Genomic DNA, 18,018 nt, shown 5'->3' on the forward strand with positions numbered 1-18,018 from the left:
GAAGATTGATGACATGTTGCTTTTAGGGAAAGGATCAAACTTCGAAGTTTCAATGAAAGTCGCAGCAACAATTAGAAATACCAAAACTAGGATTATGACTTAACCACTAACAGCCATGCATAATTAACATTATTTGCATCATTTGGGAATGATTGAGTATTTATTATTTCTGTCTCACGCTTTATAGATACATCAGAAAGTATAGCCATCAGGATGGGATATATAGGACAACCAAAATATTATTATGTATAATCATACGTACAAAGTTAGGTTAAGCCTTAGTCTACTCTTCCTTAGAGAGAATGTTCTATACATAAAAAATATCCTAAGAAACTAAGAAATTAGTCTATGAATCATAGGAGATGACATGTTCATTCGCCTTTATGCCTTTGAGAAGGACAGGTTCTTTGTTTATTGATTCTGGCCAAGAACTTGGCTGCTGCCAAGAAACACTACGGTCCCATGCACAAGAAAGCAGCGGCTTTGCAAAAACCAGTTTCGCTGCTTTCGGATTAGGTTTTGAAACGAGGCTTCCAATGCTATTACGGCCAAAGCAAAATTTTAGGAGATGAAGGAAATTATGAAGCAAGTGTAGCAGGATAGAAGAGGAGTCATCTATAACTGTCAGGGAAAAAATTGGATCTTGGAACTATTGTGGTTCTCCATTCTTCTTCACCATTATGGTTTTCACTCTATATATAGTGTTTGAATCACAGTCTGATTCTCCAACTTGCTATCTTCACTGCAAGTTTTCAAAACTTTAACTAGCGTTCGTGACATGCATGACGTGTACTCAATTACATACAGAGTATCTTTCTAGTTCATGAAATATTCCCTTCAAATCAAAGATCCCACAATTATTTAGTTAATATTTTTACTAGCTGAGTACCATGCATAAACGCCTATAGTCAAATGCTACAAGCAACTAAAACAACATTTTATTGTTCATGCGTGAGATGAACTATATATTAAAACACTAAAATGTCTCACATTAATTGATATTTTAATAATTTTCAATCATATTAACAAAAATTTTGTGTTACTCCGGTCATTGCCAAGTAATTTGAAAAATGAAATTGAAATTCTTCGTCATGGTATCAGAGATAGACATTTGATATTCTCAGAATTTTCAACAACGTTAATAACATCTTGGATTACTCCACTCATCGTTAATTAGTTTTGAAGCGAAAGTTTAAGTTCTTTATCATAAGCTCAAATCAATAGATCACGAGCTTTGAAATTACCATCAATACAGAATGCCCTGTGACATATTTTTAGGCAAATGCATACCCTCATTGGATTCAGGATTCACGGAGTGAATATTTATGGTTTTAACTTTTGTGCAATGCTAAAACTGTAAAGTCCCCATGCTTACGAGGGGAACAGACTTTTAGTTTCATTTCATTGTATCTAATTTTTATAAATGTATGCAATGGGACGTCCTTGTTATTGTCTCCATCTTTTCTCCCATTCACACCCTGATCAAAATCTTTTTATCTTTTTGTGTCTGCCTCTGAGAGCCGTCAATTTGTGCTAAAAGTCTAAAGAGAACATATAATTGAATAATTCCCTCCAGGTTCGTGCACATTGAACATATAACACGCAAATCAGCCAATCATTTCACCAACTTGGTTATATTAAAACTGTCTTTTCTTTTCTTTTTTTGGTCAAAAACTGTCTTTACATGCGAGTAAAAAACCGAATTTGACAGCACAATTGTCAACTTTCAGCCAGCACACAGGGCCTCACGAAACTAAATATCTTATGCCACTATTTCTTTTTCTTTTTCTTTTTTTTTTTCATTTTTACTTTGTTTGGGGAACCATTGTTTTACTATTGGGCCAACGGGCCACCCAACCAGCATTGCTTGCAGATAGGAATGCGTCCTATAGTCATGCTAAATGATGGACGGGAAAAGATCGGCCCAATTAATGACGGGCTGTTCTCCTGCTATACCAGTCGAATGGGCGCCTCGCGCACGGCGTGGCATCAAAGCCTTTCCAAACATTCTGATCTCATCTCTATCTTCATTTCCGTAAACTGGTGTAGCAGACCATATAAAATATCCTCCTGGCCTAAGAATCCTATTATTATTTTTTTTTTTTCGACACAGGGTGTTCGGGTCAATTCTTACGGGGCCCGACTAATCCCCTGCGGTCCGAGCCCGGCGCCCCAACCCGACCCGAACACGATAAATGCGCGGAGGAATCCAGCAGAGCGGAGACTCGAACTTGGGACCTCAAGGGTCACCGGTGAGAGGCGCTACCGCTGGACCATTCACGCGGGGGCCTAAGAATCCTATTTAGCTCCATCAAAAGTTTTCCACCTGTCACTCAATCACATGATTACTTGATCTTAGCCAAAATAATATAGATCAAGGTATTAAAACTTTATAAAACATTTTCCTACCATTTGCATCGCTGTGAAACCTAAATCTTGCACAGTGAATCACATCATAAGCATTATCTGGAAATGTCAACCTCTCTGGGTCCAATGACAAAATGAGCAGGAATCCCCCTTTCAAGTGCAAATTGTATCTGAGTTTCGTGTTCATCCTTTGGGGCAAATGACATAGTAATAACATCTTTCTCCAACGATTGGTGCAATTCTGCCCCACTTTTATGAACATTGAATTGCTGGTTAATGGTAAATTACAGTTGGGCTTTTCTCTAATAGTAGGTATTCAATCACCAATTTCCTTTGGATAAACTTCAATCCGCCGCTAGAAGTTTGCTATTAGGTTTTGTTTTGGGTTGAGATGAATAACAGGTAATTGGGGGGGGGGGGTTAGATTTTGTAATTATTAGTGAATGCTTAACTAAGTTTTGCGCCGTTAGTCCCTTACATTTCTGGTCAATAGTGAGGTGGTTTGCCAATTTTACCCTTTAAAAATTGGGCGTGTGATGTAAGCGCGATTTGTTCCGGCCAAATTTTGCTCGAAAAAATGAAATGGGACCAAATGTAATCATTTTTATATTGTTAGGGATTAAAATTAATCTTTTTTTTTTTGAAGGACTAAATTTTCACATCAACAATAAGTGAGGGAAATTAGTACAATTCTCCCAAATAGTTAAGATTGTTGGGCATACATCCATGTATAATTGTTGGAAAAAAATTATTTAAATGGAGAGGTAACGCAAGTGTGATGGTTGCCAGAAGAATTTTGTGCAGCATATACATCAAATTATTTAAAAATTTGAGAGGAAGATTGGGTCACTAGAAATGCCTACCTTTCATTTTCATGGGCCAACCCATAAAACCAAAGTCTTGTTCACGATAGGGCATCTATCAAAAGAAAAAAAAAGTTGTCTTGTTCATAGTATCGTTATCTGTACTGCAAAGATTTGGATGATTTTATGTTTTGCTTCTTATTGAGACATACAACTGGATGTGAAAGGAAAGCTCGGTAAAATACATTATCTCCTCTTGGCTTTTAGTCATAATCCTTTAGGGAAAAAACTGTGCTCCAATTGAATTTGGAGAGGCCAGATAAACATAAAAATTGGCGAATTATTTAATGCAGATTGCAGCATAATTGGTGTTTCTTCGAGAATTCGAGAGAAACCTGTGTCAAATTAATCAATTAATAATTATTGAATTTTCAGGAAACAAAAAAGAACTAAAATATGATGTTTATGAAGTGACTAAAAAATATGACAAGGCCAAGGTGAATCAATGCAGAGTGAATTTGAGGAAACATTTGTTATATTGTTCTTGAATTTTATTACTTATGTTCATGTTATTTTTTTTATTCTGTGTCTTAAAGAGCATAATGACAAGGCCAAGGTTAACTCATAAAAGAATTATGATATTGTTATCCACCAACATGATACTTTAGCATTGAAAATTCAATTTAATCAACAAAAGTCACAAGGGAGTAAGATGGAAGAATTCTTACTTGTGCACTTTTTTTTCCATCCGGTGCCTTTTGAAGAATCCTGCTTATATTGATATTTCACTAGTTCATCTATTCTTAGCAAGATCATAATGCAAAATTCCAGCAAGCGAAAAAAAAATTAGAAAAAAAAGAGAAAACGGTGGGTGCAGGGCAGGAGCACATTTTTATTTGCAAGTTGGCGAAGTCATTCTCAATTGAAAAATAGTAGAATCTATCACTCTTTAGTCTTTAGAGCTCGAGCACAAAGCAGAGTGGAAGCCATGCAGTGATATTTGAAGTTGCTGAATGAGGAATACAAGCTACACAGATGTATCCCTTTTGGCTTTTCCCAACTCTGTTATACCAGTACTCGCCAGCTATAGTAAACCCACAGAAAAAGGTCAAAAATTGTTAGCAGAAAAAATTGCTTGCTTTCTGAACAATTTTTTTGCTACTTAGTAACCTCTTGTTTCTTAGCCAATCAAGAATCAAGAGATTTCGAAACAAAAGCCAAATCTTCAAGCAAAGTTACCACCTTTTTTATTCTCCCTTTTCGCCTGTTCTCTATCCCTTTGCCTCGTTACATATTCACACTTCTCTTCCAGTTCTATTTCTACATTTCTTTCTCTGACTGGAGAATGTAAATGTGTTCTTTTCTTGTCCCGTCTGATCAAAGGATTGTTCGGAAAGTTCTTAATAATGCAATTAAATATTGAAAACCCAAGTTAGATCCTAGTCTTTTATCATTTTATGGTTGTCTGCAAACTAAGTTATGGAATTAATTGAGTGATAAGGAAGGTATTGTTGAGATTCTCCACCTTCTTCAAAAGTAATCTTTTCTCTTTTTCTCTTTATTTGGCTTCTACACGCTTTCTGCTGAAGATGGATTCTTCGAAAATCTTCGACGATAGTGTCTGATTCTTGCCGCATTTTCATGGGACTTGCTTTCTGCAAAAGAGCCATTGCATTTCTTCTTTCTTGTTGGCTGCTTTTCTGCGTTGCATGCTCAGGTTTGCCGCGCTTTAACAATTTCGTTTTGAGAATTTTATGTAGATGAATTGTAGAAATTATACAATTTCAACAACTTAGTGGATGGTTTTCTTTTTTTTCGTTGTTAATTTTGTAAATCAAGTGGAGGGACTGCATGAAGATTCAAAAGTAAGAGGAGTGAACTTGGGTGGTTGGTTAGTAATAGAAGGGTGGATAAAGCCTTCTCTTTTTGACGGAATTCCCAATGGAGAAATGCTTGTAAGTTATTCTGTTTGATATTTGGTTTATTTATTACTCTCACTGTGTTTGTAGTTAGTTTCTTTATTGGAATTACTAATTTAGTATGTGTTGATTGCAATGTAGGATGGAACAGAGGTGCAATTAAAGTCCGTGATGTTGCAGAAGTATGTCTCAGCTGATAATGGAGGTGGGATGAATGTTACAGTTGATAGAGATACTCCTTTATCATGGGAAACTTTCAGGGTGAGAGGACTAATTTAGTTTTTTGAAGCTTGATTTCCTGTCTTCTTGAAATTATCCCCCTCAATAAGCTGATTGATTTCATTGTAACCAAGTTTGAGAGTTTATGAAGTTTCCCAGTTGGTATTTTAGTAATTTGATAAATCCCATTTGCATTATTGCTTTAAAGGTTTTTCCCTGTCTGAATTGTGTTTTCTTTAGCAGCAGGAATACATTTTTCATAGTTAGGTTGATCACATTTATAGTCATGCTCAGGAAATTTTACTTTTCTGCGTCTCCTTCCATATCCATTTGCAAACGTCTTTCCTCTGAGATCATGAGGCAGTGAATTATTTTATACCAGTTACTAAACAAAGTGGCCTTTTCTTACTCGTCCAGTACGAAACTTGCAGTAGTGATGCTTCTGCTTAATGTGCAGTTTTTATGTACCCCAAACAATAAAGTTCTGATATGCCATAAAAATCTGGATTTGCAAATTTCTGATTATTTGACAAGATGATTTCTTTCTGAGCAGTTATGGAGAGTCTCTGAATCAATCTTTCAGTTTCGTACTTCTCAAGGCCAATTTCTGACTTGCAATGGCAGTGGAAGTGTGGTGACTGCCAGTGCAGAATCAGCTTCTGCTACAGAAACCTTTTACCTTGAGAGAAACAAGGAGAATAGGATTCACATTAAACTTAAAAGTGGAACTTATCTCCAGGTTCTTTTTTTTTTTTTTTCTTAAACTTCTCTATCCAAAACCGGCCATTTGGTTGTCAAATGTTTTTAATTACTGATTTAGACGGATTAATATTTCCAATGCAAAGCTTGTTTTCCATCTTGAACCATAGTACTTGACTTTGGTAATCATTCAAATTTTGTTGTTAATTGTTTAATTTTGGGCAAAAAGTAAACAAAAGAAGATTTTGTGTAGAAGTTTTGGCAATAACTACTAGAGATGATGATTCAATTATGACTATAGGAAACAATTTTGGAAATCATTAACCTGAGGAAAGTGATAAAGATGGTCAAGATAGCTATATAAGTTTGTATTTGCTCTGTTTTCCATGCTTGGAGAAAAGTATTCAAATGATTTAACACCATATAGAGCATCTTAGGATGGTACCAACATTTTGACCAAGGAGATTGGCATTTTCGAGTTCTTGCTTTATTTCTTTTTATGTTCTATACAAGTTGTTGTTTCTTTCTTTGTTCTTCAGAAATGTTACTGGTGAATCACCAATACTGACAAATAGAGTTTTCAGTCTATTTCAGTGATCAAATAGCTCTGTATTAGTGAGTGAATATAACAGGGAAAGTGTGAGAGTTTTGTGCTACATTTGTTTAGGCTTCAAACTCGAACCAGCTCACAGCAGACTATCCTGGAACACCTGGTTGGGATGATAATGCTGCCACATTCGAGATGACCATAACAGCAAATAACCTGCATGGTGATTACCAGCTTGCTAATGGATATGGGTACAATAAGGGAAAAGAGGTTCTTAAGGTAACAATCTTTTTCCTGGTTTGATAAGGAAACCATCATCAGTTAGAGATCCTATGTGTTATATAAATCTTTTTTCTGTCGCCTTTAGTTATGTTGTCTTGATTGGTGCAAGATGTCAAATTATGGGATGATCTCCATAAATGAATATTTTTGTCTTAAAGAGGTGAAACTGCATTAAATCCTTCATCTGCAGAAAATGTTTGCACATATTCTGACGTACTTCGCAATTCCCACTTCTTATGGTGAATAGCACATAAAACTGTCTTTGGTATTACAATGTCATTATTATATAGGAGGCACTTGCATGACATTCTGAAATCTAATTCAGGAATGGATGGGAACACGGTGTCCTACAACAAGTTTGTCTTCCTCTTCTTATTTGCTTTATTACTTATTTGATTGTCCATATATCCTGTATTCAAAGTGCTTCATTAAGAGCGCCAATGCTATTAATGGAACAAATATTTTCTGGTCAAAGACTTCCCCTTTTCTGATCTTACATGAAATGGTCATTCCAGAAGCACAGAAACACATTCATCACCATCGAAGATTTTGACTTTCTGTACAGAAATGGGATAAATACTGTTAGAATACCAGTTGGTTGGTGGATAGCTTTTGATCCCAATCCTCCAGCTCCTTTCATTGATGGCAGCTTGGAAGCTCTCGATAATGCATTTTCATGGGCTCTGTACGTCGTATGTTTTCCCTTTTTGTTTCAATATATAGGCACATTCAGATTTACCATTTTCATACAACCAAAATCCTTTTTCTGACAGAGCCTACAGCATAAAGTGCATAATAGACCTTCATGCCGCTCCAGGCTCACAAAATGGAATGGAACATAGTGCCAGTAGGGATGGTACAACAGGGTGGTCGTCTCCAGATTTCATCTTACAAACATTGGATGTCATTGAATTCCTCGCTTCCAGGTAAGCTCAGGCCACATACAGCTTCTTGTTTCCTCCTTCAGTTATCAATTGGTAGAATTAATTCACTTTGCAGTTCATAGTTGTTTTTAACAGAGTTGAAACCAAAACTAGAGTCTACATGTTATTGTTACTCGTACATCTTATGTCCTAATAGATTGATGATTGTACAAATTTAGTTCGGTCTTACTTCACCTCCCTCTCCATGGAATGCTTGCTTGTTCAAAATTGGTCCATGGAGCAAGTAAACTCTAGATTTCTGTTAAATATTTCTATTACAGAAGATTAAGAGCGTATGATTAGAGATAGACAGTAATTTTTTTCTCATGTCTCTAACTCTCTTCATTGGCCAACCACTTCCGTTCAACATGTAGAGCTTATTTCTGTCTGATGACAATTTGATGGTTGCGCAAATTTATACTTTGCTGTCTACCTCATCCATCTAGCTTTGTGTTTGTACATTTGATTTATTACTTTATCTAAAACAATACAAGGAAATAGTAAAGTAATTAACTTTGATGCCTGCAGATATGCCCAGCATCCTTCCTTGCTGGGAATTGAACTTCTAAATGAGCCATGGGCTGCCACAGTTCCATTGGATGTCCTTGTTTCATTTTACGAGCAGGGATATCAGATTGTTCGTAAATACTCGTCCAGTGCGTATGTGATATTCTGCCAGAGAATTGGAGATGCAGATCCATTTGAACTCTATCAAGCTAACTTAGGCTCAATAAACACAGTAGTTGATTTGCACTACTACAATATGTTTGACCCATCCTTTTCTAACATGAGTACACTGGCCAATATTGAATTCATATACAAGAGCAGAGAATCCCAAATACAAGCTCTAAACAGTGCCAATGGTCCACTTGTTTTTGTAGGTAAGCAACTATACCGGCTTGTCCACTTTTTTCTTTGGAATAGCCTATTGCAATTGGTCTAGACTCTCAATTTGTAGTACCTTATAAGAAATGAGTGTTTTAGCTTAGCAAGAGTTGATAACTTTATTAACTTGAACATTTTTTGAGTAGTTGTAACAAGAACCAGTATCAATCAGCTTAACTATTATAACTGAACCTTGTTAGGAGTTTAAGATGCAGAATCATGACACTCAGTAATAAACTGATTTTAGGTGAGTGGGTGAATGAGTGGAATCAGACCACTGGAACCCAAACAGATTATCAAAATTTTGGCACAGCCCAGTTAGAGGTGTATAATGCAGCTTCCTTTGGGTGGGCTTATTGGACACTCAAAAATGACAGGATGCACTGGGATTTTGAGTGGAACATCCGCAACAACTATCTTCAACTACAGCTGGGTAAGATCTCCACGTATTATTTATCTCTTCTAGGATTTGATCAAACTGCAACAATTTTATGAAATTTATTCATTAGTGTCTCAAAGTCACTACCATCTGACTCGGTTTCGGTATTGGGGATGCACATAGTACTAGGCATTGCCCGTTCCCTATTGAACAAATCCTTAAATGAGTGAAGTTGATGCTATCAAATGCGTCAGCTAAACTGGTTTTTCTATGTTCATTCAAATTGTCTGCCTACACCATAAAACATTACTTTTGCAGGTTGTACGTCAAGCAGGCAAATTTCAAACATAATCCTGTTGCCTGTATTGGTGTGCTGCTGCTTCTTTCAACATCATTTGTTGTGAGAGATGGTGTTAAAACTTCTGTTATGGCACAAAAATCAGTGACAAAATCTGAAAGTAGCTTATTCTTTGCCTGTTCTGCTCAGGCACAAGCATCACACTCTAATGTTTTTTTATTATTTGAAGGTGATTCTGGAAAAAGAATGTTCCAAAACCCCCATCAACAAGGGGAATAGTCTTGTTACAACATTGTAGCTAAATTTTGTAATACACTGGAATACAAAATGAAAATGCATGCTTTTAAGTTTCTTTCAACTATTTGTGATGTTAGAATACCGCCTGTTTGGCTGAATCTGCTGTCTAAAGCCACTTCTCGTACACCATAATATAAGCTCGCTTAACAATTTGTCCGAAAATAAAATATCCTAAAAAGAGAACAACTAGAAAGCCAAAGTATGATAGTGGTAGTGAAACCAGTCCAAGTACTGTTCCCAGAGGTGTGTAAGGAATTGCAATGCCTACTGCAGAAATCAGAACTGTGGAACATATAACAGGCCAGGAAGCCACCTCTTGGATGAACGGAATCTTGTCTGTCCGAATCAAGTGGATGATTAAGGTCTGCATTAGAAGTCCTTCAACGAACAAAGCAGAATGGATGAAATTGTTTGCTACAGATGATTTCTTCTTATAATAAAACCAAAGGAACAGGAGAGCTACTAAATCACATATAGAACAAACAGGACCATTCCACAATGTAAACATGGTTAAGCCTCTGAGAGACCATCTTTGTGGAATCTTGACATAATCGTCTTCTATATTGTCCCATGGGATTACAATTTGGCCCAAACTATATAAGAAGCTCTGCACAAGTAGTTGGTTTGGTGTCAATGGTTCAAACCCAAAAAATATGGTTGCAATGAGAATTGAAACAATACTTCCCAGATTGGCAATTACTGATATTCTGACGTACTTCATTGTGTTCCCAAATGTAAGCCGACCTTGCTCCACACCAGCCACCAGAACATTAAGATCCTTTTCAAGTAAGATAATATCAGAAGATTCCTTTGCAATTGATGCGCCTGAATCAACAGAGATACCGACGTTGGCGGCATCCAATGCAAGCGAGTCATTTACTCCATCTCCCAGGAACCCTACAATATGGTTGCCCCCTGTCTGCAAAGATTGCACCACTCGAAGTTTCTGAGTTGGGGTGAGCTTAGCCAAAACTGTTGCTCTTTTCACATTCTCATGGAAAGAGTCATTGTCAAGTAACTCAAGTTCAGGGCCTGTAGTAACATGAGTGGTTCTAATCCCAACTTCTTTGCAAACCCTTATTGCGAGGGATAGCGCATCCCCTGTTAATACCTTTGCTTTTACTCCCTTTTCAGCTAGGTTCCACAAAGCTTGCTTTGCTGAATCCTTTGGTGGGTCAAAAAAAGTTATGAGGCCTAAGAAAACCATGTCAGATTCGATGTGTTCATCATAAACCATGCTTCTGCTATCTGTTATCTGAAAGAAAGACAATAGCTGTTGGAAGTAGATACAAGGTTGACTAAAATATCAAACGTAATTCGTGCAGTTAATGCTTTATATATTTAAACCAAAACTTTGATCTTGCTTGTAGTTTTATGAGCGATATTAGACCAATATCTAGCATTTCACTGATTAGCATTATTTGGTACAAAACTGTAAGGTACAGTCATATATGCATGGTCTATTTTATTCAAACATCGTACCAAATGTTGCACACCAGAAACACAAACATTTAACTGTAATTTGATCCTATCTCCTGAACAGAGAGAGAGAGAGAGAGAGAGAGAGCTACTTTTGAACCAGAATAGTGGTCAACAAAATAGAATTTCACAAATGTGGATAAGTTTTCATGTCTGAATTTCCATATACTTGAGTAAAGAAGAGACTTTGTGCTGAAGGCAAGGCAAATTGCGTAAGAAACAACGCATGATCGAAGCTTGCGTGCTGTTCTTAGATTAAGTGAAGAAAAGTTAACTACTTTCCTCCATGCCAATGACAAATCAGTAAGAAGCAATAAAAAAATTGCATAAAAGTGTAAACTATCTATGAATGATAGACTGGGAAGAATCAGAGGAGTTTATCGAATGAAAACAAACAAGAAGCACAGATATCAGAACCAATGAAAAGAGTTATGCACACACCATCTGAAGCCTTTTGACTGCTACAGCCAGAAGCCTTAATCCTTGACTACTTAGTTCTTCTGCCATATTTAAGATCCTTTGATAGGCCTCAGTGGAGAATGCCAAAGTATCACCACTATCAACATGCTCGATAAAGGAACAAACTTTTATCACTTCCTCCAGTGCTCCTTTAGTTATCACAATTCTGTCAGTAAAGTAGTTGCTCACACAATTTTCAGTCATTCTTGTTTCCAAAATAACGGATATCCTTCTACGCGTAAAATCAAAAGGAATCTCATCTACCTTACTCCATTCAGATGGCTGAAACCTGAAACCACTTGTATATACATGTGCCATTATGGCATCATCCAAAGGATACCTCTGTTGTGTTTTGAAGAAAGCATTTAGGAAAGCAAGTCTTAGGACCTTCTCTTTTTGCAAGCCCCAGCTGTCAAAGTAATTGATCATGATTGCAGTATTCTTGGTAAGAGTACCAGTTTTGTCAATGCATATAATGTCCCTACAATAGAGAGTAAAGCAGTCAATAATAGAACAGCCATGTGTTTTCATACAATCATCTGCATCATAAAATTGATGTGGGCGACTTAAGATGTGGAGAAAGGTATAAACGTTACAGTCCGTTATGCAAAATGGAAGTCAACAGTAGTTGCGATAAACAACTCAACAAGTTCTGTGCTTATCAAGTCTGAGCACTGACATTTCACAGACAATGCTGAAGTAAATTCATCTTACATGGATCCCATGTCTCGTATAGCTCTTAAGCTTTTGACTATGCATCTATCTCTGGCCATAGCAAGTGCACCTTTAGCAAGACTAGTGTTAATGATGAGCGGAAGCATCTGAGGAGTGAGTGCACTAGCAACTGACATACCAAACAGTATGCTCTCACTTGGTTCACCTGATGAATAACAATCAATGAGGATTATTATGCTGACCACTATAAGCATGAGGCTAATGAGTATATAGGAGATGTGTCGGATGCCTCTCTCAAAGCCGTCTGGTTGCTTCAGCTTCCCTGTAGTTGAAAAAATTGTGCTCATATAAGTCTTGGATCCAGTGGAGACAACCAGACCAGTTCCAATCCCTGATACTACAGTTGTTCCCTAAGACAAAAAGAGGAACCCATACTCTCCTCAGCTACTTTGTTAAGAACTGGCCACACAAGCAAAATAAATCTATATCAATTCTTTTGTTATTAGCTATCAACTAATACCACTGAAGGCACAATGAAGTAGAGAATTAACCACCCCTTTATAATGTTCTATGTTGCCACTCACCAGCTAGAGAAAAATGAAAAAATGCTTATATACTCCACCCATTTAAATCTGTTCCTCAAGAAGTAGACCCCGGTCCCGTGTCCAAAATAGCTTATATACTCCAACAACTATATGGCAACATACATACTATAACATCATGCAGACAATAGAGCAAGAAATATTGTGGACTAACCATGAAGCATATATTCTTTAAATCCAGCAACGGAGTGCTTGAATCTTCTCTGATATCAGCTGTTTTCTCTGTAGCTCCAAATTCTCCTGTCAGTGAGGACTGACTGTTTCATGAGGCAGTAAGTATCACGAGTTAAATGACGGAATTTACGCTACAAAATCTGCTGATTTCAGTCTCAATGATAAGGAGAACCTTTAGCCTATACCTCACTACCAGATTTTTTGAAGTTAGTAGCCTCACGTCACCAGGAAAGAGGTCCCCAGGTTCAAAAATGATAATATCACCTGGGACAACATTCTTTTGATCAACTTGAACAACTAATTCTGTCTGAACTGTTCTACCAGCGCACCTTTGAACTTTTACTGGGAAGCTTAGAAATTCAGACAACTTCATTGCCGCTTTTGAGCTACTGTATTCCTGACATTCACAAATACACACCTTCAGGTGTCATGTTTCGCATGTAAGAAAAATATGATAACTACGATAGAAAAATTGAACCAATAAACTAGACAATACCTGGTAAAATCGAAGGGAGACACTAATGAAGACTAGTACAAGCATGATGCATCCGTTTGGTTCGTCGCTAGTAATGTAAGATAAAACTGACAAAACAATGAGGATGATGTGGAATGGATGAAATAAGGCATTCCAAAGAAGATGCCACCATCTGGGGAATTTAGTGTGAATTGGAATGTTTGGCCCGGTTTCCTTCAGTCTCCTTTCAGCCTCCCTGAAGCTCAAACCTGCAGAGAAAATTTGTGAATTGAGTCTAAAAACTGATGACAACAAGCCATTTTCCAAGCAATGTGCAAAATCACTATTAGAATACTTTGTTATTCTTAAGGAATATCAGTAAACCATAGATGAAAATGAGCTGACAAACCTGAACCAATATGAGAATGGCTTATATGCTGCACCAAATGCTCCTTGACAAGCACTAGCATTCTACCAAATGTCTACCAGATATTGTATTTAAAATCCACAAAAAAAAATAGAAATTGTAGCAAGGACATTTAATAAAGATCAGCTTAACTATCATTTTAAGGGGTTCATTGGAAAGGAAGTGGTTATTGTTAGAAATATTTCCCTTATTTGGGTTGGCACTAATTATTTATTTTGTCAAAATAAGTTAAATAAGACTGGTAAAACCTATTGCAAATTTGCAATATAATCTCTTGCTGTCTACACCTAGCTCTATTTCAGTCAAATTGTTTGAGTGTAGTATGTAAGCTGTAGGTAGGGCATGGGAGGATTCAAATCAGAAATTAGGGCTAGTATAGTTGAATTAGGGTTAATTTTCTATACACCAACTAACTAATAGTATAAATACTAGCACTAGTTGATGTATGCCATATATGTAAAATATATAAATATATATATATATATATATAAATTCAAATTGGAATTAAGTGACATGCATTCAAGGGTGTTGAGGAATATATTGGCAGTGTAAATAAGATTAATCTTAATTATATCATCCCTCCCATCGTTATTGATATAATCAAAAGTAGGCAAATAAGTCCAACTTTAACTGCAAAAGGTTAAGGGATAATTTCAGAAGCCTCCCCTGAAGTTTGTAAAAATTATCACTTAACACCCTTGAACTTTGAAAAAAATCACTTGCCTCTCCTATTTTTAACTTTTCATAACATTATAAACCCATTTTATAATACATTATTAAGAAACTAATTTTTTGATAGAGAATATGTTTTCATTCCAATATTGCCCTTTTCTATGCACCTTCTTTTGTTTTCATAATTAGTCTTTTTAATCCCTTAAACTTTAGAAACTTGGCCGATATGATTTTGTAGTTAAAAATTATAGACTGTTAACAAGATTGAAAGATTTTTGAATACTTTTCATGTCATCAGTTGGCACAATAAATATGAAATTTAGAAATTCACAAACATTTTTTAGTAAAAGCATCTCAAATGAGATTTTAGTCATTGAAAGCATGTCAAATGAGTTTGTAAACATAATTTTAAACATGTTTTCTTTTCCAGTTTTCAGAAATTCTAACAATTTGAAAACTTCTCAAGTTGATTGCAAAACACTTTGTAGTAAATTAATAATATTATTTGGCGTGAAAATACCTTAAATATACTCTTAAAAATTAAATTATGCATACCTTAAAGTGCCTACTATAATATTGTACCCTACTAAAATTGTGCGTACATACTATTTGCTTATTGATTTCAAGCTTTTCTTAATATACTTTTAATTTTGGAAAAAGAGCAAGACAACAAAGGGCACATTTGAAAATGAAAATAATTTCTCTATCCAAAAATGAGTTTTTTTAAAAATAATATATCTTAAAATGATAATGTTATCAAAAGTCATAAGTAGGGGATGTAAGTGATATTTTTCAAAGTTCAAGAAAGCTAAGTGAAATCGTTGGAAATCTCGAGGGAGGTTTCTGAAATTACCCGAAAGATTAAATCAAAGAATATTCTAGCAAAAACAGAGCAAATTTGCAGAAAAGTCTAACCTCTTTCAGTTGATTGCACATATTCATAGACCAAATCCTTCCCAGATTGAGCCAATGCATATAGCCACGAGTATACCTTTGCTTCCTCTTCAGTCCTCGAACCCCCATCAATTGTCTCTGTTATAAAAAGTTTAAAGAAAAAACCCATCTCAAATGCAATCTAGAAAATCCAATAAACAACAAAAGATTCATATTTACAAATTTTAATTGCAGTGATTAATCAGCTACGCTCTCTTGTTTACTAATTTTTAGCAGAAGAAACTATCTTCAAATCCAACACAATAAATGGCAAAACAAAGAGGAATTTACAAGTACAGAGGGACGAATGCTTATTTACTTCCAAAGAAGCGCTGCCAAAGGCCCCAGAATGATTTTGTGAGACCATTTTTCGAAACATTATTGTTGCCAGTGACTAGATTTTGGCGAATTTCTTCTGTTGTCTGAGAAGGCAATCTTTTGTTGAAAATGTGGAGCATTTTGGTGTTTCCCACAGAATGAATGCTTTAGTTGAAAAACACAGAGTCAGCAGATATTTATGGTACATACAAATACTAAAACTAGGATAATTAGTTGGCTGTTACTAACTATGTTGTCGGGAGATTTTGAAAGTTTGAAGAGAAGGTGAAAGGGAACAAGATTAGTTAAATTTTGATGATGAAAAAGAAAGATAGATGTGATGAAGATGTTGGTTACCAACTACCAGCAGTGAGTTTCATAGGAACTCAGGAAGGGTAGGTTTGGCCGTTGGATGCCTTGTTGGAAGACTTTGGCGCTTCCCTACAACTGAGGAGATCGGGCATCTGCAATTCCCGTGAAAAAAAATTGCACCAATAGTCAGTAAAATAAGGGCGGATATAATACGTACAAAAAGATTGTTTGAAAACAACGATTTTGCATGTTATATAATACGATATTCAATGCAAAAAAACCTGTTTGGCAAAATTACGTGTATAAAAAAGTATGTGATTAGTAGGAATATATTTGAAAGTTATGAAACTAAAAAGAGGGGCTGCAAATTGCTATATTTTTCGAAGATTATGCTACATTCATACGGATTTTAACCCTTATTCTTATATATGAGACGTTATATGTCATTGTTATTTCGTATGTAATCAAGTCATATATATGTATTAGAGCCCAACAACATCCCATGTTCCTCAATTATCAGGGCTTGGCAATAATCACCAATCATTTTGTAAAAAGATGTTATAAATTCATATGGTTTAAAGGAATTATTGATCTATTGGTGGCTTAATTTCTTTGCGCTAGCCATGGATTCCCTTTACGAATTTATAAGAAAGACAAAATTCTACTTTAGACCTTTAAACTATAGAACTTTAGTTTTTAAACTTTAGTTTTGGATATTTTATCTCCTAATGTATGAAATTCATTAACTTTAGTCCTTAAGTTTTGAACATTTTACCCTTTAAAGTATAAAATCTGTCCCATGGAATTGGTAAAACTAACAAAATGGTAGACAAGTGATGCTCAAAATTGAAGAACTAAAATGAGATGAACTTCAAATTTTATAGAGTAAAATATTCAAAAATAAAGTTTAAGGATTAAAGTATAAGTGCGTCCATTGTTTAAGCATCCAAAATAGAATTTAGCCAATTAGAAAACCGGTGTTAGTGCTCTAACCAACTCAGGACAAATACAGAATCAATCAGTCGTCAACAGGAAACTATCGTTGCACAGAAGGAAAAGGAAAAAAAAAAAAAAAAGGACCTATAAAGAAAAGGCAACTCCAAAAAGATTAAATTTCATCGTCTTGTGCTTCTCTGGATTTTATTCTTCTCTACGCAATAGATATATGTTTATAATTTGATTAATTCTATATTTTTCTTCCTCTATCATCAATCAGTAAAGTAGTTATATTCTGTACGCTGCGTTTGGTTGTCAGAGGGAGGGAGACAAAATGAAGAGCCTTTAGAGACCTTAGAGAAATCCGAAAAGAGCAAGAGGACAAGATCAAAAGAGGCCGACCTTAAATGGAAGGACAAGATCAATAAAAATACAAATAGGGAGGAACTTCTAACGGCATATACAAAAGACCTCACACACTAATATTATTTTATAACACTTTATACCAGTGGATCTCCAGAAATTTGGTTGCTTGCACACCTCAAACTAGTAGTACAGACAAGAAAGTAATGCTAAAAAACCACAACTAGGAGGCAAGACAATACAAACGAAGGAAGAAAAGAAAGAAATTAGCACAAAAAAAAAGCTACAAAGTGGTGACACCACCACCAAGTACACTACTTAATTAAGAAGCAACATGCATGATGAATTGGATTTCCATCTCAATTCAGTGAGACCTAACGAAAAAGAAGATTAATTCCTGGCCAAGTTACCATCTGAACAGGATAGTGAACAGATATAATGGACAGAGGATCCTGTCTGACTAGAATAGGTCTCACTTTTCTGAATCATATGATTAGAACATGATTAGTTTGACTCGTCTCTGTAAAAATTATCCCGGTTGTCTCATCCTAGTTTCGGGCCAAAATGTTGTTGTGGAACTTGGAACTAAATTAGTG

The 18,018-nt window shown here is 35.8% G+C and overlaps 2 protein-coding genes across 2 annotated transcripts; one reads left to right on the forward strand and one right to left on the reverse strand.

Moving 5' to 3' along the window:
* Window positions 1-4,718: 4,718 nt before the first annotated feature.
* On the forward strand, window positions 4,719-9,679 carry LOC113778712 (probable glucan 1,3-beta-glucosidase A). Its single transcript, XM_027324193.1, has 10 exons — window positions 4,719-4,887; window positions 5,010-5,125; window positions 5,231-5,350; window positions 5,862-6,047; window positions 6,675-6,833; window positions 7,352-7,521; window positions 7,610-7,762; window positions 8,288-8,640; window positions 8,892-9,077; window positions 9,342-9,679. The coding sequence occupies exons 1-10, from the start codon at window positions 4,812-4,814 to the stop codon at window positions 9,425-9,427; spliced, it is 1,605 nt and encodes a 534-aa protein (XP_027179994.1). The 5' UTR covers window positions 4,719-4,811; the 3' UTR covers window positions 9,428-9,679.
* On the reverse strand, window positions 9,522-15,963 carry LOC113778711 (magnesium-transporting ATPase, P-type 1-like). The gene is made up of 8 exons (XM_027324192.1): window positions 15,813-15,963; window positions 15,476-15,592; window positions 13,504-13,730; window positions 13,193-13,404; window positions 12,988-13,090; window positions 12,271-12,641; window positions 11,539-12,037; window positions 9,522-10,873 (listed from the first exon to the last, which is right to left on the reverse strand). Exons 1-8 carry the CDS (start codon window positions 15,949-15,951, stop codon window positions 9,725-9,727), a joined length of 2,817 nt encoding a protein of 938 aa, XP_027179993.1. The 5' UTR covers window positions 15,952-15,963; the 3' UTR covers window positions 9,522-9,724.
* Window positions 15,964-18,018: the final 2,055 nt, after the last annotated feature.

Source organism: Coffea eugenioides, chromosome 7 (genome assembly GCF_003713205.1).
Source record: "Coffea eugenioides isolate CCC68of chromosome 7, Ceug_1.0, whole genome shotgun sequence".
In the NCBI taxonomy this organism is placed as follows: Eukaryota; Viridiplantae; Streptophyta; class Magnoliopsida; order Gentianales; family Rubiaceae; genus Coffea; species Coffea eugenioides.